At 38.5% G+C, this 27,020-nt stretch overlaps 1 protein-coding gene across 6 annotated transcripts in view; it reads right to left on the bottom strand.

Annotated features, from left to right (window-relative positions):
* Positions 1–598: 598 nt before the first annotated feature.
* The window catches only part of NRIP1 (nuclear receptor interacting protein 1), a 96,881-nt gene continuing 70,459 nt past the window's right edge, over positions 599–27,020 (bottom strand). For 5 of the 6 annotated variants that reach the window (XM_048868529.2, XM_048868518.2, XM_075117622.1 and 2 more), the window contains one exon: positions 599–9,553. In XM_048868529.2, the coding sequence (XP_048724486.2) occupies positions 5,682–9,185 (3,504 nt within the window). In that variant the 5' untranslated portion in view covers positions 9,186–9,553 and the 3' untranslated portion in view covers positions 599–5,681. The remainder of the gene's footprint in view (positions 9,554–27,020) is intronic. The other variant, XM_048868547.2, reaches the window with a different exon arrangement.

Genomic DNA, 27,020 nt, shown 5'->3' with positions numbered 1-27,020 from the left:
GAAGGCGTTACATGAAATAAGGGCCTGACCGCACTGTAATCTATGGAGTTTTGTATCAACTTCAATGGAAGAAGGATCTGTCCCGCCCCATCGCGTCATACTTTCCAGATGAAGTTTCCTGACAGAATCTTATGAACAGATATTTATCATCCTGTCTGGCAGTGCAGACAAGGAAAGTGTATAATCAATTAAAACTGAATCTGAATTACTTTCCTGCAGTTGTGCAACTCCACATACAGTACGTTTAAGAACAAGTTCTTCTAGTACTTGCTTAAAATTCTGTGGTGGAACACAATCTTCTGCACCCCTCAGTTATTGCTGTTCACAGTAACAATTACGGAGGACATTTACACATATCAGAATTAAAAATTATGTTGAATCTTAGGCTGAGAATCTTATCTGTTTTACTAACTCATTTCCACCAATTTTCATTGGTTTCTTACTGCATATTTTGTTGAAGAAAATGTGGGGTCCTTGAAATCCTGCAGTTACTTTTGGCTGATGAAAGTTTACATTACTAGTGTGGTGCTACTGGACCACGAAGACTCAAAAACAGAAAGGACACATAGTAAAGTAGATTTAAAAACCATCAACACAATGCATTTTTCTCATTTATTCAAATTTTCTGCAGGAAGTAAACACTGAAAGATTTAAAAAAAACTTCACTCTGCAGTATGTACAGGTTTGTGACGTCACATGAAGAAATTAATTTCTAATAAAAAATGAGACCAGTTATATTACTGAAAACACATCACAACAAACTTGGTTGCAGTAAACCCCAGAATTCTTATGTATGGCAATGAGAACTGTCATTCCATTGTTTTAAAATGGTGAAATACTCCTGGTACAATATTTCAATTATTTAAAATAGAGTTCAAAACGTATATGACCGATTACAATTGTGTGAGTTCTTTATGCTTTAAAAGTACTTTTGAGGTTTTTTTCAAGACCCTTTTGATTTGAAGCACATTCTTTCACAAAGCTAAAATACCACAACAGAAGTCATGTCCAGAAATGGAATACTGTTGTGTGTTTTGATGAACTGACCTGACTTTAAGACATTTTTGCCAATGCACAGGGTCCCCCATGCACTTTTCATGCAGAAGGTAATCACAACTTTAAATAAAAGGTATTTTCTATACATTCTTCCAGACTTGCAACTGTATACTTACATGCAAAAGTTTTTAAATCTATGTGATCATATTTACACTTATACATGGAATATACATAACCAAAAACAAGATTAGAAGGTTTTTTCCTTTCCATTAGAATACAAAATATGTATTTTTCATAAGGAAACCACTATTTACATCACCTTTTAAAAACCAATTTCAACATATTATATGTTTAACAAATCAATTTATTTACATATATAAATATATATAATATATACTTACCAGTTTACTCCTCTGTAAAATGCTGCAGAGAACAAACTGGTAATATTTCACAGACGTCAATGAGAGCTGTAATACTCTTTTACTGACAAATTTAGCAGGGAAATTTTAAATCATTCATATCTTTTTTTTTTAATCGTAAATTAAACATTTTAAAGTGTTATAAACAATAGATGGCTAAAACAAGTGAAAAATATGGCTGAATTCCATTTCAATCTTCTGATCTTCATAAACTGTTTCACCTGAAATGATGGTTTAGTCATATCAGTGGAAGCCGCCCTAACCTTTATTCTTTCTATGGTCACATGCACCTTAGCAGTTTATGCTTCTAAAACTGAGGCAGAAGAGAAACCAGAAATAGCAATTCTGCCCTCAGTCCTCCATACCTCATTTCCCATTGAGACTTAGTGCAATTCTCGGCTCTCTCCACCCCAGCTATCATATTCTACATGAATATTCTACACTCTTATCTAGCTGCAGTGCAAGCCCCTCTTCCTCCATGGTGCTGCAAACCTGGATTTTGTTAGTCAGGTCCCACAGCAGTATTCACCAAACCTACAACCCCCTCCTAGACTACTATTCTCATCCATAGTATGATAATTTAAGCTCCTTCCATGCAGGTCTGAAGAATAAGGGTCAAGTTGCAACCCCAACCACTTCCTCTCCCACTTTTGTCCCCCACTCCCACAATTGGGAACCCTCTATTTGAGGAGTGGTAGTGGAGAAAGCCACCAACTGCGTACGCCTTGGAAGAAAGGGTCTACTAGTCATGGGGCTGAGGATTACTAAGGATAGAGCTGTGAGAAAGTGCAGAAACACAGAAACACAAGGCCTCTGTATGGATGATCTTAGTCTATCACTGATCCTTCAGAATCCATTGCTGGTGAAGCAAACCCTGCCCCTGCATGCTGTTTGATGGAACAATTAGGAAGAGAAACCCATAAGAAGAATTTTAGTGATCTCCTCCCCTGTAACTCCTGGGTGAGAGCTAACAGAGAGGGCTATCAGGCCTTTTAGGTTCAGCTAAACCCTTTCCAATTGGTTTCAGCTTGCCAATATGGATAGGGGCAAACCAGGCTTTAAAATTTTCGTTGCTAGGCAAGAATCACATTGGTATTTGGGAAGCTAAAGTGAACAATAGTTTTGCCCCATCCACCAGTGGCTAACCAAACAGTATTAAGTAACCAGTTTAGCAGGAACTGTGTGCCAGAAGAGTGCCCTCACCTCTTTTCTAGGGTCTTACTGATCATTGCAAATTCTGCCATGGGTGAGATTTTTCTATCAACATGTTCTAAAATTATATTATGCTGTATTGTAATTTACTGATGTCTTAGAATTTTAGTTCTCTTTCATTAACCTCATCTAAAAGGAAAGCTAAATTGTTAACGGTTAAAACAGTTAACATTTTAACTTAAATGTCACATAAGCTTTAGAAAACAAGTTTAAAAACTATATATTATAAATAACAATAGACTACCATAGAATAAATACAAGGTAAGCACCCCCTAGGGGATTCTGTCTCACTTCTTGCTAGGGTTGGTTAGAAGACAGCGAAGTCTGATGTTCCCCCATTTTTCATCAGAATTTTGTTATGACAGAAGTTTTCCAATCACATCTACTTCACTCACATTCAAGCTGCCTCCTACTGTGTATGAAGTACGCAGTGCTCCTCAAGTAAACTACATCATTGTGTTTATTCTAGTGACCATCTATTATTCTATGTTTCATAGCTATATACATGTAATTTCAAGAAAAATGATCACTTAAGACTCTAAGAGACATGTTTCATGGATGGAACAAAATGCCGTCTTTTTCTAATATTTATGTCAGGCTGATTCATATAAAAAGATTCAACTCCAATGGAAATAATCTAAAATATAGTTTACCTTGTTAATTTCTATGACATTTGTTAGCAGGCCACTTATTATAAATGCTAACTATGAAAGACAAACAAAAAAACCTTTTTTTTTTTTGTAATTTACTGCATAGCTGAAGTCAGGCTAGTGATAATGAAGTTTAAAATAATATTAGACTCATGTGAAAGTTTTAAAATACATATCTCCTTCATACAGCTCAAGCATATATTAAGCTTTGCCTAGACAACATAAAAATGTATTTTTTATTCCCTCTATAAATCTCTATACCTTGTGGGATGTTTTGTATAGGGCACTGTTAAATATTTGTGTTCCCTAACACACTACAACTTTGATTATCTAGATAGTATCAGGATTTTGTTCATAACATAGGGAATTTTCAATGAAATAAGCAGCTATTGAGAACATGATCCAGTATTGGATAAATTAGGTTCAGCAATACTTATGGTTATTAATACAGTTACTTTTGTTTTGGAGGAGTGGGGGGAGGTAATTCTTTGCATTTTTCAATGAATGTTTGGTGCTTCTTGGCATTCATGTGTGCCACTAGAAAAGCGTGCTGCTCAGCTTTTCCCACAACGCTTTCAATGTATCTCAGCTTTGACCTACAACTCTCCACTACTACAGTCCAAGGCTGATTTTGAAAAAATGCTGCCAACATTACAAAATGTTGGGTGGAGGCAGGGGAACAGAGGTGACAGGCCATTTCTGAGATGATATTCACTATGGAATAGAACAAAACCACCAATCTTATTTTCACACACACAGTGACACCTAACAAATTGTTCTGAATCTAGGTTTTCAGGGATGAAAGGCCAGTGTATTAACCACAGATCAGCTGCTCACAGAGTAATAAATATTTGCAGAATATGCAGTTACAGGAAGACCCACCATGTTTTCCACCACTATCTCACAATTTCCACTGAAATATGGAATATGTGTTCTATAAATACCGTAACTGTTCTTTTAACAGGAAGCAACATGGTGCTGAAAAAACATTTTGCTTATGTGTTTCACAAACTGGTATCAATGGCAGTTTTCTGGCCACAGAAGACGGGTCTGTTTATTCCAAAATTATAAGATGCCTTTTTTACCTTCCCTTTATACGTCTGCATTTAAACTCCTAGTGGCACAACTGCATTATAGACACATCCTACACTGACAGGAGGGGTTCTCCCATCAGTGAGAGGCGGTAGCTAAATTGATGGAAGAATTCTTCCTCTGACTTAGCCCTGTCTACACTGGAGGTCAAGTCATCTTAACTGTGTTGCTCAAAGGGTGTGGAATTGTCACACCCCTGAGACACATAATTGGGTCAACTTAATATTGACTGGTTTCAGAGTAACAGCCGTGTTAGTCTGTATTCGCAAAAAGAAAAGGAGGACTTGTGGCACCTTAGAGACTAACCAATTTATTTGAGCATAAGCGTTCGTGAGCTACAGCTCACTTCATTGGATGCATACTGTGGAAACTGCAGAAGACATTATATACACAGAGACCATGAAACAATACCTCCTCCCACCCCTTTAATATTGACTGTTGACTTGGCTTAAGACAGGGGAAGCAACAGGTAAAAGTGGACCAAAAAAGACTTTTTTTTTTTTTTTTTTTAAAAACAGTGTTGATGAAAATCTGCTTTTTATATAAAATGCTAGGAAAACCTAGAAAACAATCTTTAATCATAACCCCTATTTTATATGACTACTACTCCGGGATCTGCAGAATGTTCTAGTCAAAAGCAAGTGGAAGGGGGGAAAAAAAAAACCCCACCACACCATGATTCGGGGATAATCACAAAAATAATTAAATAATAAGAACACAAAATTTGGAAGCACTAAAAATTACATTTCAGTGCATTTGATTAATTAAACACTGACAGATTACTAACTCTACTCTACTACTACCCTGGATGGACTGTTCCATTTCTTAAAAAAAATTCTTAAAGTTTCACAAAACGTATTAAACACATATCAAAGGTTACACTGTCTCTATGCTTAAACCGCCAAAAAAAGGGAATATACTACGTGGAAAGAATGAAATGCAGCAGAATGCATTACCACCACCTTGGCTGTATGCTTACTTTATTTTATACCTAAATACCTGTTGTTCCAAATAAGACTTCAGTCACAGACTATTCATAACTTACTTTGATGCATACAGAATTGTGTCTTGTACAGCTTATAACTCTTACAGTTTCCTTGTGACTATCTACGGTAAAGCAAACATATCTACATGTTTTTAAATATCACCAGAAAAACAAAGTTTCTCAAATGAAAATATGATTCAATAAGACCATGCTTTTCTCAAATCATGCTCAATTTATACAGTATTCCAGTTCATACTTTTTTTTTTTTATTTTATTAACACAGATTCAAACTCATTGACTATAAACTCATTGTGTTGGCTGTATATTTCACTCAGGTTCTTTTTTGATTGTTAGCACCTTTTCCAAGAGTCCATACACTTCTCCATTCACATTGTGTTGATGGGAGCTCTTATTCCCCATATGGCTATTGTAAGGGCTTCTTAAATTATGAAAAGGAATTTTAGGTTCTGTGTCAGGTAATAACTCCTCCTTTATTGTAACAGGAGTTGAATTTTCCGTAAATGAAGGTTCACTCCAAATGTCCTTATCATGTGCTTCTTGGCTATTAACAGAATTGCCTCCTTTCTGTAACATGTAATACAATATTGGATTGGTTTTGGTTAGTCTTGGGGAGTCTTTTTCATATTCACCCTTGTCCATTCCTGTGATAACCCATCTGATGGGGCCTTTTTCACTGGGTATGGGGCAAACACTAAATTGGTCAGATTCAGGTCTAGATACTGTACATCCCAAATGTTCAGAGAAGGGGGAACTAGCAGGACTCTTCACTGCTACTGGGTACTGAAATGTCCTGTGATCTACACAACTGTTTGGTTGCACAGGATTTCCCATTAATGCATTTATTGAGGAAATGCTACATTCGGGTTTATTATTTGCTACATTATTTTTGTTTCCTTTCTTCTTGCCCTCTGTCACTGCATTATTCCTATGCTGTGAAAAATCTCTCTCAGAGTTTTCTGAGAGAAGCAGTTGTTTCAACACATTAAAGCCTTTACTATCTCTAGACCAACTCCTATTTTCACTTTCATTATTTGAACCATGACCTGCAGTATATTTAAATTCAAGATCGCTTCTGTTAAATTTCAGCTCTTGCTGGTTAAGCAAAGGCCGATACAATGTCTCTGCAGGAGACATGTGATTGTTTGAAGCATCAGTCACATTACTTTTTACCTTTTTTAATGGACTTTCTGAAGGCTCAGTATGAAATTTCCTCTTCTTAGGAATGGTGCAAAGGCTCTTTGAGTCTAGAAGTGTCAGTTCACTATTTCTGTGACTTCTGTCCAGATCATCAACGGGGTAACTATCTTGATTCTGTCTCAGCAATCGACTTAACAAGCCATTTTTTGAAAAAGAAAAATCTTCATGTGAAAGAGGCTCAGGTTTCAAGTCCTCAGATGCCGGAGAGGCACCTGTGTTTCTCTGCACTGAACAAGCTATTCCTTGAAATGTGTTACCCTTACTCTCTCTTATTGGCTGTGCATTTGGATTATGAGGAACATCTGATTCTTCACAAGGTTCAGTTTTTATTTTCACAGTCAATATTTGCTCACTCAAAGCCTTATCCACCTGTTCTTGTGAGCTTTCATCTTTTAAAAGCATCCTCTCTTTCTTTTCACTTTTACCTTTATTGGGGGTTCCCAGAAGCAACTGAAGGACAGTGCGTCTTTCAAGGAGATTTTCTATTTCTGAACTAGGAAGTCCTTGTTCAGTGGGTGTAGGATGACAATTGAATATTTTGTTGTTTTCTTCAAATTTACCTGATACATTTGTGAGCAAAGGACTATTCAATCTATCAATCAACCCTATAGGTTTATCTGTATTTACTGTTAGCAGCTGTTTGCTCGTTCTTTGCTCTTCACCTGACATGGAAGTCTGCATTCCACATTGAGCTAAGTTCTGCAACAGCTTGCTGGCACTGAAAGCTGCAGAATTTTGTGCACTTTCATTTCTGTTCATTTTAGTTCCTTTAAGTTCTTTATTTTTTGTAAGATCTATCAAATGTTTAGATGCTGGATTCATTAACCTCTCTGGCTGGACGCTGCAAGCATATGGTGGAGAATTATGTTTGACTGTTAGAGAAGATTGGTGGGAGAGATTTATAGGAGAGTCTGCTTTTGTAGAAATAAGCAAAGGTGGAGTGCTTAATGGAGTTCTTCGATTTGCACTGGAACTTTCTGTCACAGGAGTCCTCTTACCAGTTTGTACAGTAAATGTTGCCACATCAGCTGTACTGTGTGGTCCCTGAGAGTCTGTATTTTTCTCTTTATCTTCACTCTTATGCCCAAGTAATAACTGAAGCAGTGTTACTTTCTGATGTGGATTCAGTTTAGAACCTTTAGTAGTGTCTTTATCTTCTTTATTCTCCATACTGTTGTTATCTAGACATGGAATTTTTGGATCCCAATTATGAAACAATGGCCGACTCAGATTATCTATAGAAGCAGGCTGTCCAGAATCTTGTTTGTCTGTCCTCTGTTTGAAAGATAAATCTATAGGAAGACAGTTAGAATGGGAACTTTCATCGTCACTGCTGTCATCTTCTGTAAAACTAGGATTGTTGTCTGAATACTCATCCACAGTAGTTGGTGTGCTACTGTCCTCAAAAATACCCGGCCTCTCATTCTGCTCATGCCCTTTTGTTTGTTTAGTTGCATTCTGACTTTTAAGAAGATGTAACAGCAAACTGTTGCTGGGAGATGGTTTTAAATGGTTTCTTTCCAACGTATTTTTGTATCCTACATTTTTGGGAGGAGAATGAACGATTCCAATGGGGCTCTGAAATGGTGCCATATTGCTCTGGCTAGTTATTGTTTTTGCTGATGATCTCATTTGACCATTAAAATGGCTTGGCATTCCTTTTGACAGACTGAAATGGCCAGGGTCTTTCTGGGCACTTTCTTGTAATCTCGCCATAGCAGCAAGTCTCTCGCTTGCTACCTGATTTGCATTTTGTGCTTTTAAAGCATGTTCCCTGGAATACTGCTGCAAATGAGCTTCACTTGAAAGAAGTAAAGCTAGCTGACTACAAGCTACGCTGGGTTTAGGAGAAGCAGTAGGACTAGATCTTTTCTCTACCATGCTTGCAACTGCTTGTAATCTTGCAGCACATGACAGAGGCTCATTCATCACCTTGGGTCCATTCTGCCCTGTATGTGGAGATTCTATAAACCTCTCTTTAGGCAGGTTCGTTGTTACATCAGGCAGAGTGGTGTCCAGCTTTTGATCTTTTGCTTTTCTTTTCTTCAGCAGAGTCTTCAAGCGACTAGTTGCAACACCATAGCACCTTACATCTTTCTCCACTTGTAAAGAATCATGGCTGAGGGAATACCCTTGCTCCTTGAGGCTCTGCCTAATCTGTTGTGACAGAGCAACACTCTGCAGCCTAGAGCTGAACGACTGAAGCAAAGAGGCAAGTAGTGTGCTATCCTGTTTGCCTTTAGGCACATTTTCAACCATGCCAGCTAACAAAGCTTCTTTTTTTCCATTCAAATCCACAATGGAATCAGACAACCGCCTTCTCTTTGCTGCATTCCAGTCTTCAGAAGACTGTAATAGTCTTGCTTTTTTGAGATGCAACATGCCAGATCCCTGATATGTATGTGTGTTAAGAACTGGACCATTACTTTGACAGTTGGGAAATATATTTCCAGAAATCTTAAAGTTTTGATCCTCTCCACTATGCCCAGTAGGCTTTTTGTCAACTGCAGTACCTGAGCCTCCCGCTGCCTGATGCATTAGTAATCCCTCTAGGTAAGTTAGAACAACAGAATCCTGGTGCATCTCAGAGCCAGGCTCTTCTCCATGAGTCATGTTCAATAAAAATATCCACAAAGGCTCTGCTTCTATTCACTTTAAAGACTAGAGTTTGGTGTGGCTGAATTGAGATGCAAGGTTAATAAATAATAGGTAGAAGTCTATAATTTTTTCACATAATCTGAACTAAAACAAATGTTACGTTCCATGCAGGCTTCTTCCAGCATATATTGCTTAAGAGCCAAATTTTCAGTCATATCAGTCTCTGTAGATATATAAAATATTTATGAAAGATGTCTAGAAGAATTACTTAGAACATGGTTCCAATGTAATGAAGTTCTACTAAACATTCATCTTCTTCACCTTTGTCCAGGACAGCAGCTTGTTTTTCATCCTTTTTCACCTCCATCATGCATGTCAAATTCCTAGAGCAAAGATAAATAAAAATGATCAGGAAAGATACAAGGGAGAGATCTAGAACATAAGACACACTCAAATGGCACAGGACATTTAAAAAAAAAAAAGTAAGGTCCCATTTCCTAGATCATTGCAGGTAACTAGCAACACATGTAATAAATAGCCAAATTAAATAAAAAACTAAAAAGTATATAAAGCCTACACCTAAAATAAAGCAAATCCCTGAAATTACCCTAGAGAATGAAAATGTAGAGGAAACACAAACCCTCATGTGCCCAGGTATTAGACAGGGTCATGAATACACCTCTAAGTATGCACTCTATGGCACAAAACAAAAAAAGTAGCACAAAGGAAAATCCCAATGTATTTCAAAACTTCACAGTTTAAAAAAATTAAGTTGGCATATATTTCATAGTTCTATTATTTTTAGCAAATAAAGCTAACACAGAATATCCTGCACACCGTCAAATTAGGACATAAAACTAACTCTTAATGAGGATCAGTGGCAGAAGAAGGAAGCCTTAACCTTAACAGCCTTCATTTTGAATCTATATTGGATTTTTTGTTTGTTTTTGTTTTTAAATAGGTAGCTTCATTTTTTACATGTTTGCCCGGCAGACAGATGACACACTGGAGATTTAAAAGTAAAAAAAATAAAATAAAATAATCGCTGTCATCCCAGACCAGGTGCCAATTAAATATCCTTTCCCTCCTTTCCCTGATGCTAAATAGTCTGCCTCAGTCTTTCATTAACATCCATCATATACTTAAATATCCATGTGGCCAATTCTCTGCCTCCCTCCAACTAGCAGAAATCTGAGCTGTGGCTCCCAAACTTTACTGGTTCAAGTACCATCTTCTTAAAAAAAATATTGTTAAATAAAGAGACGAAACATCAAGCTCACGTACCACAGTTTGAGAAGCCTGATCATGAGGTGCATATCACCCCTCCCATTATCAATGGGCACAACACAACAGATCCCTGCATTGCACTGAATACTGATAACTACACTCTTCTCAATACCTCCCCTCACTGCTCCCAACTAGCAGCAGTCACACTGGAGGTGGAATAGAAAAGCGGCTGGGGTCAAGTTCTGCATGCATGGATATTTGGAGGCATTTTACTTTTATATTAATTTCCAGGGAAGTGTCCCTTGATTTCTCAGCTTGATTTGAATATGTAGAGAAGCCTATTTGATTCTTTCATCAGTGAAAGTAGAAGATCATAAAATTCTTCTCTGGAAATCCCAGCAACGGCACTTGCACTGGAATCAGGGGAGACATTTTCAGTAACCTCTTAGGTCTACCGTTCTTAACTGTATTAGTCTGGTCACCAAGGGAATGGCTACTGTATGGACAATGCAACAGTTGGGATCACTGCACAGGCCTGATTATTCTCTCAAGTTATACCAGCGTACAACTCAAATGCTCAACAAATGCAAGTCAACTGTTGTAAGCGGAAGACTGATCAGGCTCTATGACTTCCTATAAATGCAGTGTGAATTCAAGTTTAAAGAACGAGGTTTGCTGTTGATTACACTGTGACCAGAATTACACCCAAGAGATACAGACATAGGTTAAAGGGACACCACAGTTCTAGAAATGTCAGTAGAACAGTTAAAAATGCATACTTTTTGTAACCTATATACTCAGGCTGTGCAAATCCTCAGTTTTCATATTTCAAGCAGTATAATGAATCCCTACAAATCTGTCATAAAAAAATTACACACCAGCATTTTTAGAATATCATCAAGTCTAAAGTCATCTAAAGATTACTGAAGTCTCAGCTTTGCTCTCAGAGATACAGACACACACTACCCATACTTTATAACAGATCTAACTACAGTTGTTTCTACGTTTAGTCAAGGATATGAACAAGACCTAAAGAAGGTTTCAGAGTAGCAGCCGTGTTAGTCTATATTCGCAAAAAGAAAAGGAGTACTAAATAAGTATGCTACGTTTGTATTCATCTAACTAAATGCTGTTTACTATGTTACAGCTTCTCCCAAACAATGAGCCCCGGGGCAGACTCTTGCCAAATATCACCTCAGTGTGAATTAAAATCAGCAGTCCCTGAAAATCAGGGTTCCTAATGGGAACATCAAGTAGTTGGCAAATGCAATGCTAATAAACTAAGGCTGTGTAATAGATGTGCTGAGTCAGGAGCCGACTCAGAACCCTGTCACTCAAATTCCCATCAATATAAAACTAACTGGGACCTAATTAGAGGATCAGTTAAAAGCGAAGATACAGCTGAAGGGCTAATTAGAGGGGGAAGCAACCCCAGCATGATAAACAAGGAGGAAGGAAGCCCTGAAAGGAGGAGGCGCTGAGAGCCTGAAGGAAGGTAGAGTTGGCTGCAGCTAAGACTGTTCCCTTTCCCAGAAGCAAGTGGAGGAGCTGGCTAGGACTTGTAAATATGCAAATAGCACTACAGGCGGTGGCCTGCTGGAACAGTATAATAAAGCATGGTGGTGGTGAAGACTACCTAGAGGGGGTGTGGTTTGCACTTAAGGCAAGAAAGGACTCACAGTGGATCACCCTGTGGGAAGCTAATTTCTTCAAATATTTGGGTATGCTGTGTATTCAGGGAGAAAAAATGGTTTACTCCTGCTGTGTTTGCACATTTCAGAAGAGAATCAGGAGTCCACAGAAGACTCTGAAGGCAGCATTTGGCCTAAGAGGATTCTTTTTAGAAATAATTTTACTTCTTTTACAACTAGAAAAATTGTACTCATCCTTGAATGGTTTAAACACACAAGTCCAACTATTCCTAAAGACTTATGATAATCCAAGTTAGCCCTGCTTTGGTATTTCAGGACAAATGACCTGAACAGTGTAAAACTTAAGGTATTATTAGAAAAGGAGGAATCCAGATTTTGTTTGCCTTGGAAAGGTTCTATGATGAATGAATGAATGAAATGTCATTGCCAAAATCAAGCGAGTGAAAGTTGAGGATGTTTTTGTTAATTGTTAACATTTTGGAGAAAGGCCTTTGTTAAAATTTCTGCATTCCCCCCAGCCCCCAAATAAAGGTATCAGAATTTACAATAAGCATATTCTAATCTGTTTAAGAGGACCTTAAGCAAAACCAGAGAAAACAAGACTACACGTTCTTGATATTTTTGAGATGAAAAAACAAAAACCCCATACACAAATGGGGGGATGGGGGGAGGAAACCCAAATATTTTTAAACCTTCTTCAGATATCATACAAACTAATAAAGTGCAACATTGAAGAAATCCTTTGCAGGTAACTTTTAAATTAAATACTTTAGCTAATGTTTTATGCCAATTCTTGATTTAAATCAAATCTCTCCAGCTCTGAGTAACTGAACAAAGACATTGTATTTATGCAAATCCCTCAGGTGCATAAGAGCTCTGTGATAGTAGACAGTTTAGTTTACTCATAGAAACTGCACAAGAAGTGATTTTTTTTAAAATTACTCACAGCAGGAGAAATTGATAATTTAGAGAAACTGATACATTGATCAAAGTGGCCATTTGCTAAAGATTAAATCTGAAAAAAATACATAGAAGTATGAGGAATGAGGACTTCACCAGCTCTTTTAATAAGGCAATTAATTGGGGCAAGTGAAGAAAGTTATTATGTAATATTGTACATCACTGTGTATGTTTTTATAACAGATAAAATGTGCTGAGCTAATCTGTCAAGAGAGTTAAGCTGGGTCTCGAAGTCAGGTGCAGAGGATGAAATACACTTTTCATATTTCTGATGGGAAGCAGAGTAGCTAGTTGCCTTTTTTGGGTCTGGATCTAAAAGGTATTTGTCTCCAAACTGCAGATTTCAAAGGCCTCTTTGTCTCACGTATTTTTGTTCCACTCTGCTCAATACTATGGCTATGTGGAAATTGAGATCAGGTTTAGATTTAATACACAAAGGTAGATCAGCAGCATTGATACACACATCGGAGATATGGGTTGAGAGATTTACAAAGTTCTTTTAAAGTTCATAATTATATATAAAGTTATTAATACACAGTATTACAGAAGCTTCGTACAGCAGCAAAGAGAAAGGCAGGATTGTAAGAGGTAAAGGTAGAAAACAATAAAGAAACCTTCAGGAATGTGTTTATCCTTGAACAAACCAGTAACCTTACTGAAATGGATCCTTAACATATATGCACCTCTAGAGTTAGATACTGTAGTTAAATATTATGACAAACTAATGGATAAATTAAGCAAATATTCAGATAAGCAGACCAATTGTATTGTCTCTGAACTAAAAATATAATACTTTCCATTGCAACAAGATCCAAAAGATTAATTCACTATCTCTTGGGTATAATGCCATTATCCACATTATTTTTTATGAATATGATGTGCACCTCTATTTGATTACTATCATGCTATCGGCTACAGGGGTGAAAAGGGTTAACTCAGTTCTGAGTAGTTTTTGCATATCTGCAGAAACCAAATCAAGGGCTGTAGATAGCCCAATCACCTGTGCTTAACAAACAGAACAGGTGTCAATTACTTTGACCTCTTAACCCCACTATGCTCTGGTCAACAGGTTGGCTAGTAACCCAAGGAAAGGGGTGGGGTGGAAAGAGAAATCCAAGTGGGGAAAACGAAACAAAGGGGGGAGGGGGGGAGAGAGGAGAGGGGTGTTAAAAGTCTTAGCCCTGAAGCTGAAAAGGGAGAGGCTGCAGAAAAGCAGAGGGAATCCCAGTCCTCAGAAGCAGGGAGGAAGGTCCATGGGAGTAGCTAAGCCTGTCTAAATCTTGAAGGGAATGGTAAACTTTAGATAGGACTAAAGTTTAAAAGCAATGGGTAAACCTACTTGGATCTGCTAAGGAAAAACTGTTGGTAAACAGAGGTGCTGTAAGTTGAAGCAGCAGTATACAAGAGGGGTGAATTGTAGGATTCCACTCTGAGAAGAGGAGGTGCTGGGACTGTCACTTGAAAAGTGTGCCTAGGGGAGACTGGTTGGTGGGGACAAAGGTACACCTACCCTGAACCATAGCAATAACTTTCAGGTGTCAACAGATTTGCTACCAGAGACTATACTTTTGGTGATTTCAAAAGATGGGAAAATAAAATCAAGTGACTAAAACATACTTTTAGGCTCTTTTGATAACAAGATACCACTGAAGCCAAAGGTAATTAATCTTCTGAGAACATCTTTTCAAAAGTTAAACCACTACTTTAGAGACAAAGGAACTTTCAAGACCCCATTAAAACAATGAAAAGTTGTAAGAATGAATCTATTTCTAAACACCAGTTTAAAACCTAATCTGAGACCATAAAGAATTGTCATTCTCCTATTTAGTTCACTATGTGCACATTGCATCTCCAGTCCAATGAATCAAATCCAGAATTAATTCCTGATTTTTCTATTCAGACATTTTAGCAACTACTGTAGTATCATCACTATCTCAGAATTGCATTTTAAACTAACAATTTCTAAGGGGTAGAGAATGAAAGTAAATTATATTGGACTAGATCATCCCAGTTGAAGGGCTACTCCTGTTCAGGGGTAGTCAAATTTGTTCTCATAGTGCTTCCTTGGAATTCTTTGCCTGGGTAACATGGAGATCTCTCCTCTCCACCTCTACTATGTCTCAGAGGAGTATAAATCTAGAAAAATCTGCAATGGCTGGAAGTATCCTTACAGGAATTCTCATAAAGAGGGTGGGTATCCAAACTATGGATGGGAAAAGAGCAAGTTAATGTGGTCACAGGCCACTGCACTTTCCAATTCTGGACTCAAATGCAATTCCTTGGAACACACAAATAGACCAATTTAGCAAAAAGTAACAGACAGGACCCTCGGAAGGAAAACTATAGAAGGTGCAATTAACCTCAAAATCTTGCTGGTTATAAGGGTCAGTTTGGGCAGCAATCAGCTGGATCTATGACATACCTTTCTTAGCGCCCCACCCCACCCCAAAACCGAAAACTTCTAGTTCCTCAGTGTCCTGCTGTGCTAGACTCCCATTTGCAAAAAAACAACACAATTTCTCATAAAGCAAAGGAGTACTTGTGGCACCTTAGAGACTAACCAATTTATTTGAGCATGAGCTTTCGTGAGCTACAGCTCACTTCATCGGATGCATACCGTGGAAACTGCAGCAGACTTTATATATACACAGAGAATATGAAACAATACCTCCTCCCACCCCACTGTCCTGCTGGTAATAGCTTATCTAAAGTGATCATCAGGTGGGCCATTTCCAGCACAAATCCAGGTTTTCTCACCCTCCACCCCCCCACACAAATTCACTCTCCTGCTGGTGCTAGCCCATCCAAAGTGACAACTCTTTACATAATCAAGTCGGGCTATTTCCTGCACAAATCCTGGTTCTCTCACATCCCCCCCACCCCCATACACACACAAACTCACTCTCCTGCTGGTAATAGCTCATCCAAACTGACCACTCTCCAAGTTTAAATCCAAGTTAAACCAGAACATCTGGGGGGCGGGGGGGAGGGGTGGAAAAAACAAGAGGAAACAGGCTACCTTGCATAATGACTTAGCCACTCCCAGTCTCTATTTAAGCCTAAATTAATAGTATCCAATTTGCAAATGAATTCCAATTCAGCAGTTTCTCGCTGGAGTCTGGATTTGAAGTTTTTTTGTTTTAAGATAGCGACCTTCATGTCTGTGATTGCGGGACCAGAGAGATTGAAGTGTTCTACGACTGGTTTATGAATGTTATAATTCTTGACATCTGATTTGTGTCCATTTATTCTTTTACGTAGAGACTGTCCAGTTTGACCAATGTACATGGCAGAGGGGCATTGCTGGCACATGATGGCATATATCACATTGGTGGATGTGCAGGTGAACGAGCCTCTGATAGTGTGGCTGATGTTATTAGGCCCTGTGATGGTGTCCCCTGAATAGATATGTGGGCACAATTGGCAACGGGCTTTGTTGCAATTGTGCCCATATATCTATTCAGGGGACACCATCACAGGGCCTAATAACATCAGCCACACTATCAGAGGCTCGTTCACCTGCACATCCACCAATGTGATATATGCCATCATGTGCCAGCAATGCCCCTCTGCCATGTACATTGGTCAAACTGGACAGTCTCTACGTAAAAGAATAAATGGACACAAATCAGATGTCAAGAATTATAACATTCATAAACCAGTCGGAGAACACTTCAATCTCTCTGGCCACGCAATCACAGACATGAAGGTCGCTATCTTAAAACAAAAAAACTTCAAATCCAGACTCCAGCGAGAAACTGCTGAATTGGAATTCATTTGCAAATTGGATACTATTAATTTAGGCTTAAATAGAGACTGGGAGTGGCTAAGTCATTATGCAAGGTAGCCTGTTTCCTCTTGTTTTTTCCTACCCCTACCCCCCCCAGATGTTCTGGTTTAACTTGGATTTAAACTTGGAGAGTGGCCAGTTTGGATGAGCTATTACCAGCAGGAGAGTGAGTTTGTGTGTGTATGGGGGTGGGGGGGATGTGAGAAAACCTGGATTTGTGCAGGAAATAGCCCGACTTGATTATGTAAAGAGTTGTCACTTTGGATGGGCTAGCACCAGCAGGAGAGTGAATTTGTGTGGGGGGGTGGAGGGTGAGAAAACCTGGATTTGTGCTGGAAATGGCCCACCTGATGACCACTTTAGATAAGCTATTACCAGCAGGACAGTGGGGTGGGAGGAGGTATTGTTTCATATTCTCTGTGTATATATAAAGTCTGCTGCAGTTTCCACGGTATGCATCCGATGAAGTGAGCTGTAGCTCACGAAAGCTCATGCTCAAATAAATTGGTTAGTCTCTAAGGTGCCACAAGTACTCCTTTTCTTTTTGCGAATACAGACTAACACGGCTGTTACTCTGAAACAATTTCTCATCTATCTGCCTACTTATATGGCCATATCACCTTAGCATTGGAGCACCTCACAATCATTCATGGATTTTGTCTTCATAACAACTCTGAAGTATGGATGAATTAGCTGAGGCACAGGTGAATTAACCTGACTTGCTAAAGGCCATACAGGAAGCTTGGCTGAGCCAGATATGAACCCAGGTCTCTTAAATCCTAGTCCAGTGTTTTAGCCACCAGACCAACATTCCTACCTATCTAAAAGGAGAGTTGCAGAAAGGTGAATAGACTTACCCAAGATCACACAACAGGCAAGTGGCAGGACTGGGAAAAGAATTTAGGAGTCCTAGTCCAATGCTGTACCCACCAGTCTTTCCTGAACAGTACGTTTTGCACAGGACTGGATGGGTGCCCCACCATTACTGGCAATACATGGCCTGATTCTCTGTGACTTTATGCATGATGCAGTAATTTACACTTCTGCAAAATGTTTTCAAAATACTACCATTTTGGTTTGGACTCACTTTGTGCAGATGTAAATGACTGCATAAGGATGCAAGTGAAGAACCAGGCTCACCACCTTCAAATGCTTTTGTTTTTCTTTTCAATATGAAGTAACAATGAAATAAAGATGTGAAGCAACAGAGGTGAATTTAAATAAATAAGGATGAGGAAGTAAAGAAGGGGATTAGGAATTGATCATCAAGAACACAGAAACCGCTTAATGAAGGTGGGTTGCTTTAACACCTTCCTTATCGTAGCAACATGCAAATATTAGACAGCTTGTAGGACGACTTTATAGACATGCTCAGACTTGCCTCTTTGAATTCTTGAACGATAAGACATCATCATTATCCATAGTCTAGAAAAGGGATAAGCCATTATGTGTTATATATGTATCACTGGGAGAACCCTCTGGTGACAAAATGGTGGAAGAGGAATAAAACCTTCTCCTCTTTGTTTTGTTGAATTAATTCATAATGCTAAGATCATACTGTATAAGAGAAGGTTTGACAACTGGCTGGTACACGAAATTAAGCTACACACAGTTCTTGAAATTAATTTGGACCGTAACACATTTTAATTTAAAATCAACCCATAAACAGTCTTGATATTGATAACAAAAAAAGCTATTGAACATAAAAGGGAGTAGAATAGGTTTCTCTTTCTCTTCCCCCCTCCAACCCCGTACCCTCACATGCATATTTCCGTATTCAAACACTAGAACACACCAGGCCAGATACTCACATTAGTTCTTTATAATCAATTAAAATAATCCTCAAGAAAACTAATTCCAGATTGGAGGACATCCTTGCTCAAGGAGTCGTCAAAATGTACCATTTCATCACAGCATGTGAACAGTTCAATATTTCAGTCACACAAAATTGACATGAACACAAAACTCCTGGCTAACACAACAAATGTTCTTGCCAGTGAGAACAAAAGTGACAGACTGTTCAATCAAATTCAGTAGCAGTAACCCAACACCTGAGAAACAGCACAAGGATGACTGCTCTGGCGGATGAAGCAGAACATAGGCCTCCTCACAAAATTTCCCCTCCTCCCATACGACAAGTTTGATCAGATTCCCAGGAGACAATGTCTCTCTCTCCTTCCCCCAAGTTTCACAGAGAAATTCTAGGAGTCCAGGGATCCACAAGTGGGTCACTTCCCTGGCAATAAGGAGCTCTGGGAGGACATGTAATATAGAAAGGGGCAGGCCTACATTTCCACAGCCTGCCTGTCTCTGGGGTGGTGGTAGAGAGGGTGGAAAGCTATATGAGTGCTTCTGCATAATGAGTGAGAAGCCTGGGCAGGCATGTATAGGGAGGGTGCTGTGGGGGCAGGAAGAAGGACCAGGATAGATAGGAAAAAGAACCAGAAACCAGTCAGCGTAAAGATAAAAGGGAGAACTGTGGTCAGACCACAGGTTAATGCAACATCAGGTCTGTATACATTATATACACACTAATTTTCCTCATTTATTACAATACCTTATGGTATTTCTCAAGTTATAGAGCTCAACAGGATACACCATGTATATTAGATACCTTTTGACTAGCATTGTGGTCTTTAATAGCCACAGCTGTCAAGACCCTGATTTTACATTTCATCCGAATTAATATATCTCCTGCACCCAGGGGTCAAATTGTGTGAGTGAGAGTGTGAGTGTGTGTGGGGGGTGGTATTCTCCCAAACACTGTCCACAAATTTATCTCCACCTGTGTGAACCATCAAAAGGAAAGACCTTACAAGCAACAGTTTGTGGAGAGGTTCAAAATATGAACATACAGCTCTCTGAGCAACACTGGGCTCTTTAGGCTTGGCTTCTTTACAACCAGTGAAAAGATAAGTGGTAGTATCTCTCAAATGTCATTTACTTCTGGTACCAAAGTGAGACTTCATTCATTCACAGTAGACTAATTGTGCAGATCTGTGATGGTCCTTCTCTTTCTTCTGAGATGAGGAATGAAACAGTTAACATTTAAATCAATTATCATCCATGGACACCTCACTGAGATGACTGGCACAGTTCACACCTCTATTGTTCTAGGCTCTCTGCAGACTCAGGTAGACATATTTGCATTAATTACATGGTCAACATTTTTGAAGTTTTCTTCACAATCATAAAAGCCAGAAGATTTTTTTTTTTAAGTTGAAAATGGAGTTTCTGGAAACCTTGGTAGCTGCCTGAGAGAGGTGCCAATACCTGGTACTACCACAAACCAGCTGATTCCAAGCCCTGCCTGCATCACAAAATATACTGCTGGGACATAGCACTTTTCTGAGGTGAATTGTATCTCCTGAAAGAAACACTTCTAGTGTCTCCTGCACCATTAAAATACTGACCCATCTCAAACCTGTTTAAATGGATAGTTCATCTATCCACAAACCTAGAGAATACATGTGTGTCATCCTTGGGTGAGGCAAATCCACCTTATTCACCAAGTTACACATATATAAACGTACAGTTCATACATTTAAGCCAATTTTTAGTTAACATACAGTCTCTCTCTCTCACACACACACTTTTAAAACAAAGTCATACTCACACTAAACTAAATCAGACTATTTCTGAACCTTTCTAGGTTCTACCTATCTCTTCACTTCCAACACAACATCCAGAAATCTGTGGATGTCAGAACTTCTATTCTGCTGCATCTTGCAACAGAATAGAGCGTTTTCTTATGGAGACAATTCCAAATTATTTTGCAGATAACAACTAGACCAACCTGTCTCTCTCTGCTGCAGCACAGTTGTCACTCTGGGGCAATAAAAGAGAGTGTCTTCTCTGCGTGAACTTGACCCAGTTAAGGTTCTGGAAATGCTGAGGGATGGCACATACTAGAACCTGTGAATTACGCTGCTGCTGACCTCATCAGCAGTTATCCAAATTTTTATCCTCTTTACAACATATTACTGAAAGGCACCCTATGTGGGGCTACACCTTAGAAGCATTTAGTTGTTGCCTGCAATCCATGCTGGCAACAAAGTGTGTGTGGTTTTTGGAGGGGGGTGAGAAAACCTGGATTTGTGCTGGAAATGGCCCACCTTGATTATCATGCACATTGTAGGGAGAGTGGTCACTTTGGATGAGCTATTACCAGCAGGAGAGTGAGTTTGTGTGTGTGGTTTTTGGAGGGGGGTGAGAGAACCTGGATTTGTGCAGGAAATGGCCCACCTTGATTATCATACACATTGTGAAGAGAGTTGTCACTTTGGATGGGCTATTACCAGCAGGAGAGTGAGTTTGTGTGTGGGGGGGTGGAGGGTGAGAAAACCTGGATTTGTGCTGGAAATGGCCCAACTTGATGATCACTTTAGATAAGCTATTACCAGCAGGACAGTGGGGTGGGAGGAGGTATTGTTTCATGATCTCTGTGTGTATATAATGTCTGCTGCAGTTTCCACGGTATGCATCCGATGAAGTGAGCTGTAGCTCACGAAAGCTCATGCTCAAATAAATTGGTTAGTCTCTACGGTGCCACAAGTACTCCTTTTCTTTTTGCGAATACAGACTAACACGGCTGTTACTCTGAAACCTGAGCAAAGTCTGAGGCATTGGTTTTGACCTACCAAGTCCCAGACTGTCTGGGTCCTGGCTTTCTCCTTCTGATATCATGACAGCTGTGATAAGCTCAGGTGTCCTACCTAACGACAGCCTGGCTTAAATGGGAGCAGTTTGTTAGGAAGGGATGGATTCTCAGTTTTGGCACTCACTTCCCACAATGGATCATTCAGAGCCTGGAGTTAGTGACATTAGGAAATTGCCCTACATTCATTTGTTTTCCCAAGGCTTTCTATGGGGTGGGGGAGGATTTGACTGAAATTCAGTTGGAAGGATAAGCAGTAGGAATTTATTATAAATTTTGAATAAACCTACAGAGTTGCTGACTAGTACAACTCTCACATCTAACTACAGACAAATTAAATCAGAGAAAGTTTCTGTCACAAGCCTTCCACATTCAGAAAGTCAATTCTTTCCCCTTGGAAATACTACTGGTGGAATCAGGTACTCTTCTTCTATATGTTTAAATTTAGCATCTTTAACAACACACAAGTATCACAGGACCTCTTAAAACCCCTTAGCCATAGGTATAAATAAAGAAAATAATATGTAGTTTAAATAATATGCATTTTATTATATTTTATAAACACAATTGTCACCCTATGCCTGGCTATTTAAAGAAAAGTAAGCCCATACAAGTAATCTCGGATCTTCTAACCTGTAATGTTCTAATCTAGAAATTGATACGTTTGCAAAGTCTCTTGTCCATTATTCTGGCAGTCAAGGGAAATAGCCCTACCTATAATTTAAGTCACAAAGTCGGATTGAGTGTTTGACACCTAGAACTGTCCCTGTCAGCAACCTGCTTCTATTGGAGAAAAAAGAAAAAGTAAGGAAGAACATACTGAAGAATACCGAAAAATACAGAAGAGGTCACGGGGGCGGCAGGGAAATAGAAAACCAAATCTCGACAGTGAAATATGCAACTGATCATTTTGACTGACAGCTGAAAGTGGAACTGTCTAATTCACACTTGAATACAAGACTGATGGCGAAAAAGGGATGGAGAGGTTGTTTTTTTCCAATCCTATTCGATACTTATTTAATTTTAAATTTAAATTAAAAAAAAAATCTCACCAGATTCTTATTGTCCTTAAACTTGTGACAACTAATTACCAATTCAGCATTTTACTTGCCAACACCCAAAGAATGAAACTTCATTCATATACAGTGAAGAAATCAATATTCTCCTCAGGACAGTCATGCCATTGAGGTTTGATCAATACTCACAGATGATGTGTTTCCACAGAACTCTGACCTCATACCTGCTGTAGAAAGATAGTGGCCAATTTCTCTATTGCAGGAAGTTTTACAATTCTCAGTAGCACTACTGGAATTGCTGGAATAGCTTTAAATGGTTGGTGACATTCACATTGAAAAGTAACCTCCCGCTGTAGGTTTTTCTTTCTTTTTCTTTAAATCATCATCATCAAATGCATGTGCATCAAGGCACACAATGCTTAGTAACCAAGGTAGTGTGACACCAGTTCATCCACTTTGAGACTAATGTTCTGATGTGGGTCATTTTCTTGAATGTTTTCCTCAAAACAGATTAGAACAATAAAAACAAACAAGCCATCATTTCATACTAATGGGAACAAGATAGGGCAGAATTCAGTGATCCTGTCTTTTACCACCATGATAAAATGAAAAATCCACTGCAATATCGTACCACCATCTTTAAACAATGGCCCCCATGTTAACTGGTACTATTAGTTTCTCAAACCACAAATGGCTTAGCATGGAGAAGACCTTGTACAATTTCTGTCAAGTGGGACAGGAACTATTTGCATTAGCAGAAAATCTCTACTACAAAGTAAAATTGATTTTTCTCCAGAGAAGTCATATTATTTACTGGAAATAAAGATGCAACCTGAAAGCCAACGCCATATAAAACTAAGCGGGAAATATTTCAGAGACTAACAACATACAGTAAGGAACGGTATGGCAACTCCACCATAACTGTGCAAGAATGACTGTGAGAAGTGCTCATAACATGAATCCTAAATATTATTTGCACAGTTTAAAAGTAACACATATTGTACATGAATACATCAAATAAATAAATAAATAATATTCAAAACATCAAAAACTAGGCTGCAACCTCCTCACTTATGAACACAAGCTAGCTATAGCATCAGAATGTTTTTCGAGTAGTTGAATCACTACTTTAACATGAATAGAGAATGTTATTCTATATTCACTGCCACAAAGCTATGATTGAAGGGGTGGGGAAAGATGCTGGGGCTTAACTATCGTAAATGCTCAACACAAGGACATACTCTAAAGTAATTCCTCAAATTTTATGTTGATAAAAATGACAAGCATTTTAAGCAAAAAGATGATATGCTGTCACAAAGTTGTGGAAATAGCTCTTACCAGGATGTTTTATATCGGTCTTTCATGAATGCTAAAACAAGAAAATAATTGCAAAGCAACAAGAAAAGGCTATTTATCTTCACTGATTGTTCCATTAAATGTCAAGAAAGTTCAGACAGGTACTCGGACTCATTTAAAACTATATAAAACAACAAAAAAGTATATAGGGACTTACTGATCTCTGAAAAAAGTTTATGGTTGTGCATACATAAAACATTCCCCCCAAAGTAAAAAAAAAAGTCAAGGCAACATTTTGCTAATTAGAATCCCACAAACAACAATTTTTGGCTACCACTGCTTGTTAATAGGATTAGCGGGTGATCACCACCATTCCAACAATTTCACTGTACATACAACAAAAGTCATTTGTTCCAAAGCCTCAATCCTGCAAAGCACTTAAGCATGTGCTTAAGTCCCATTTAAGTACATACTAAAGTTAAGCATATGCTCAAGTACTTTGCTGAATAGAGATGGACTTCTGAACTGGGGGGTCTAAATGGACATTGAACAAGTATCATCTATCTGAAAACCAACATAAAACTTAGCCGTATACAAAACTTAAGTAACAACAAAAACAAACCAATATGTTCGGGAGCTGTAGAGGTTTTGTATGTAACAAAGACCATCTTCTACTGGAAAGAGGGGAATCCAATCATCAAACAGACAAAAAAAATTTTTTTGAAGCGTTTTAGCTTTCTTAAGACTAACAAAAAGCATGCACTGTCTAGAAAATATCTTCCAGATTACACAAAAAAAAAAACAACAAACAAACAAAAACCTATTATTGTGTCAATCATACCAAGTTTCAAAGGTATGATTTTAAGACTATAAGCGGTCAGGAAAAAACCCGAAATGGAATAACTTCCTTTAATTTTTATATTGCAGTGGGACATCCTGTGAGGTTGGAATATAAAGCCTATTAAACTGAACTACGGTTTGTCCATCCCTAAAATAGATTTGACATACAAACAAGTACAAGTACAAGGTCAAGGTCACAGATCAGCAAGAAAGATTACAAAACAGGACTGATGTAACAGCTGGCATTTGTTCAAAGCTCCTGGTTTTTTGTTTTGTTTTTTAAGTCAACTTACAAGTGAAACACTACATTTTATTCATTCCGTACGCTGTATTTTCAAAAAGATGTTCCCCATCTTTGTAGACCAATACCGTATGCCTGTTTTATCTGATATGGACCGTTATGAGGAAAATTAACAACAAAACTGAGGAAGAACAATTTATGTTGAACAAAAAAAGGGGGAGAGTGCCTTCTACCACCATTTTCCACTAACTACAACCGTCAATCAACATACATTAAAGCCCAACATTGGGGGAAAAAAATCCAACAGTCAAGATTCAAAAAGATCTAATATCCTGTTTCAGTCTGGAATTCCACTGACTTCTATGGGTCTCCACATGGGTGCAAGGGTCTTCGCTTGTGAGACAGGACTTTTTTCCATGCCACAATCTAAACCTACATTAAAATGATAGTCTGCTTAGTTGCACACACTGAAGTCCTGCCACTTGCACATCCATCTCCATGAACTGCATTCGCCACATATCTCACTATGAAACAAGCGAGTAACTAAACACAAGGTCTATGTAGAACACAATCACAATAACCTTCTTCATAACCATGTCAATACTGCTGTACTGTGACAGCCTCCTTAATGCTGAGTGTTGAGCCAATAAGCAGATTAAACACAGTAGCAACTTATTAAAACTGCTGAAAATAGTTAGCCATGAAAGTCATCTACCGATTCATCCATCCACCAACCTCTACGTTCTCAATGCTTAAAAAACAAACAAAAGAATATTTAGCTTATAGGTCACATTCATAGACATACCTTTTGACACTTAAAGACAAAAATAAAAAAGACACATTGCCTTGTGCAACAAAGTCATGTGACATTTACTTTTTTAAATGGAGAGAGAGATGGGTGCAGATGCTTTCATAATGCGTAACTGCTTGAGGAAGAGTATAGCTTGTGCTTTTCTTTCGACCCAACACATATACAGCTCACTTGATGTCAACCTAGACATGATTGGGAGCAGTTTATATATAGACAGACATCTAGCTCTATAAATAGGATGATGTGTGTTAGTATAAAGCTTTTACTGGCACTCATTTGGGGTGACCTGCATAAGTCACTTGTAATTCAGGCATCTCAAACACTGCCAATAAAACCTTTATTCCATAATATGCTCTCAATTATTTTGTTTATGCCACGTTTTAAACTGCTTTAGTCCCCTCCCTCTTTTTTTTAAATAAAGTTTTAAAATGTTTTATGGGTACTATATTTGTAGCACTCCACCTATCTGACCACATTGCCTTAGTTTATGATGTTCAGGCCTTGCAGTGAGGGTTTTTGTTTTTAATACCATGAGGGTTTACAAACAAAAAAAACAAAAAATCTTTCACGTGAATCATGTCATATTTTTAAGCTATGGTATCTCATGAACCATTGGGACCAAGAAACAAATGTATATAATACTTCAAATCCTGGAATGTGAGCTCCTGAATGTAATGGTATAGGTGGGTCTAGCACTTACTATTATTCCTAAAATCTTAAACTCAATGACCATTTAAGACCAAAATGTGTCAGTTCTGGACCTCAGGACAATAATTCACACTTCCTTACCCCATCTGGAGTGAATGAGGGCGGGGGTGGGTGAAGGGACATTTGCATATAAAATTCAACACACACACAAACACACACACACCCCCAACCAAAACCAAAACCAAAACAACCCACCATGACAATGAGTATCAGAGTCCCGGTCAATTGAGTAGGGCTCACGCAAAGGTGCTAAAAACAGCAGTGTAGATGTTCAGTCTTGGGCTAGAGTCCAGGCGGTGAGACCCTGCCCCCTCCCCAGGTTTCAGACCTGAGCCTGAACATCTACACTGCTATTTTTAGTCCTGTAAAGCAAGCCCTACTCAGCTGCCATGGTTTTTTTTGTGTTTTTTTTGGCGCTGTGTATACACACCCAAAGTTATTTTCTTTGTAAAAGGCTGACTGAAAGCTGTACAGTGATGTGGAATGTTAGGAGTCATCCCAGCAGATATTAGTAGGCAGAGTACAAATAAGAGGGTCCAAGATACAAAAATAAATGCAATTTACTTAATTAAAAAAAACCACACAACTTCTTTGCATTATGAAGCATAAAATTACTACCTACAGTATAACATAATCACATCTCTCTCACCCA

This window comes from Caretta caretta, chromosome 1 (assembly GCF_965140235.1).
Source record: "Caretta caretta isolate rCarCar2 chromosome 1, rCarCar1.hap1, whole genome shotgun sequence".
Lineage (NCBI taxonomy): Eukaryota > Metazoa > Chordata > Testudines > Cheloniidae > Caretta > Caretta caretta.
This window is presented reverse-complemented; position numbering and strand designations above follow the sequence as displayed.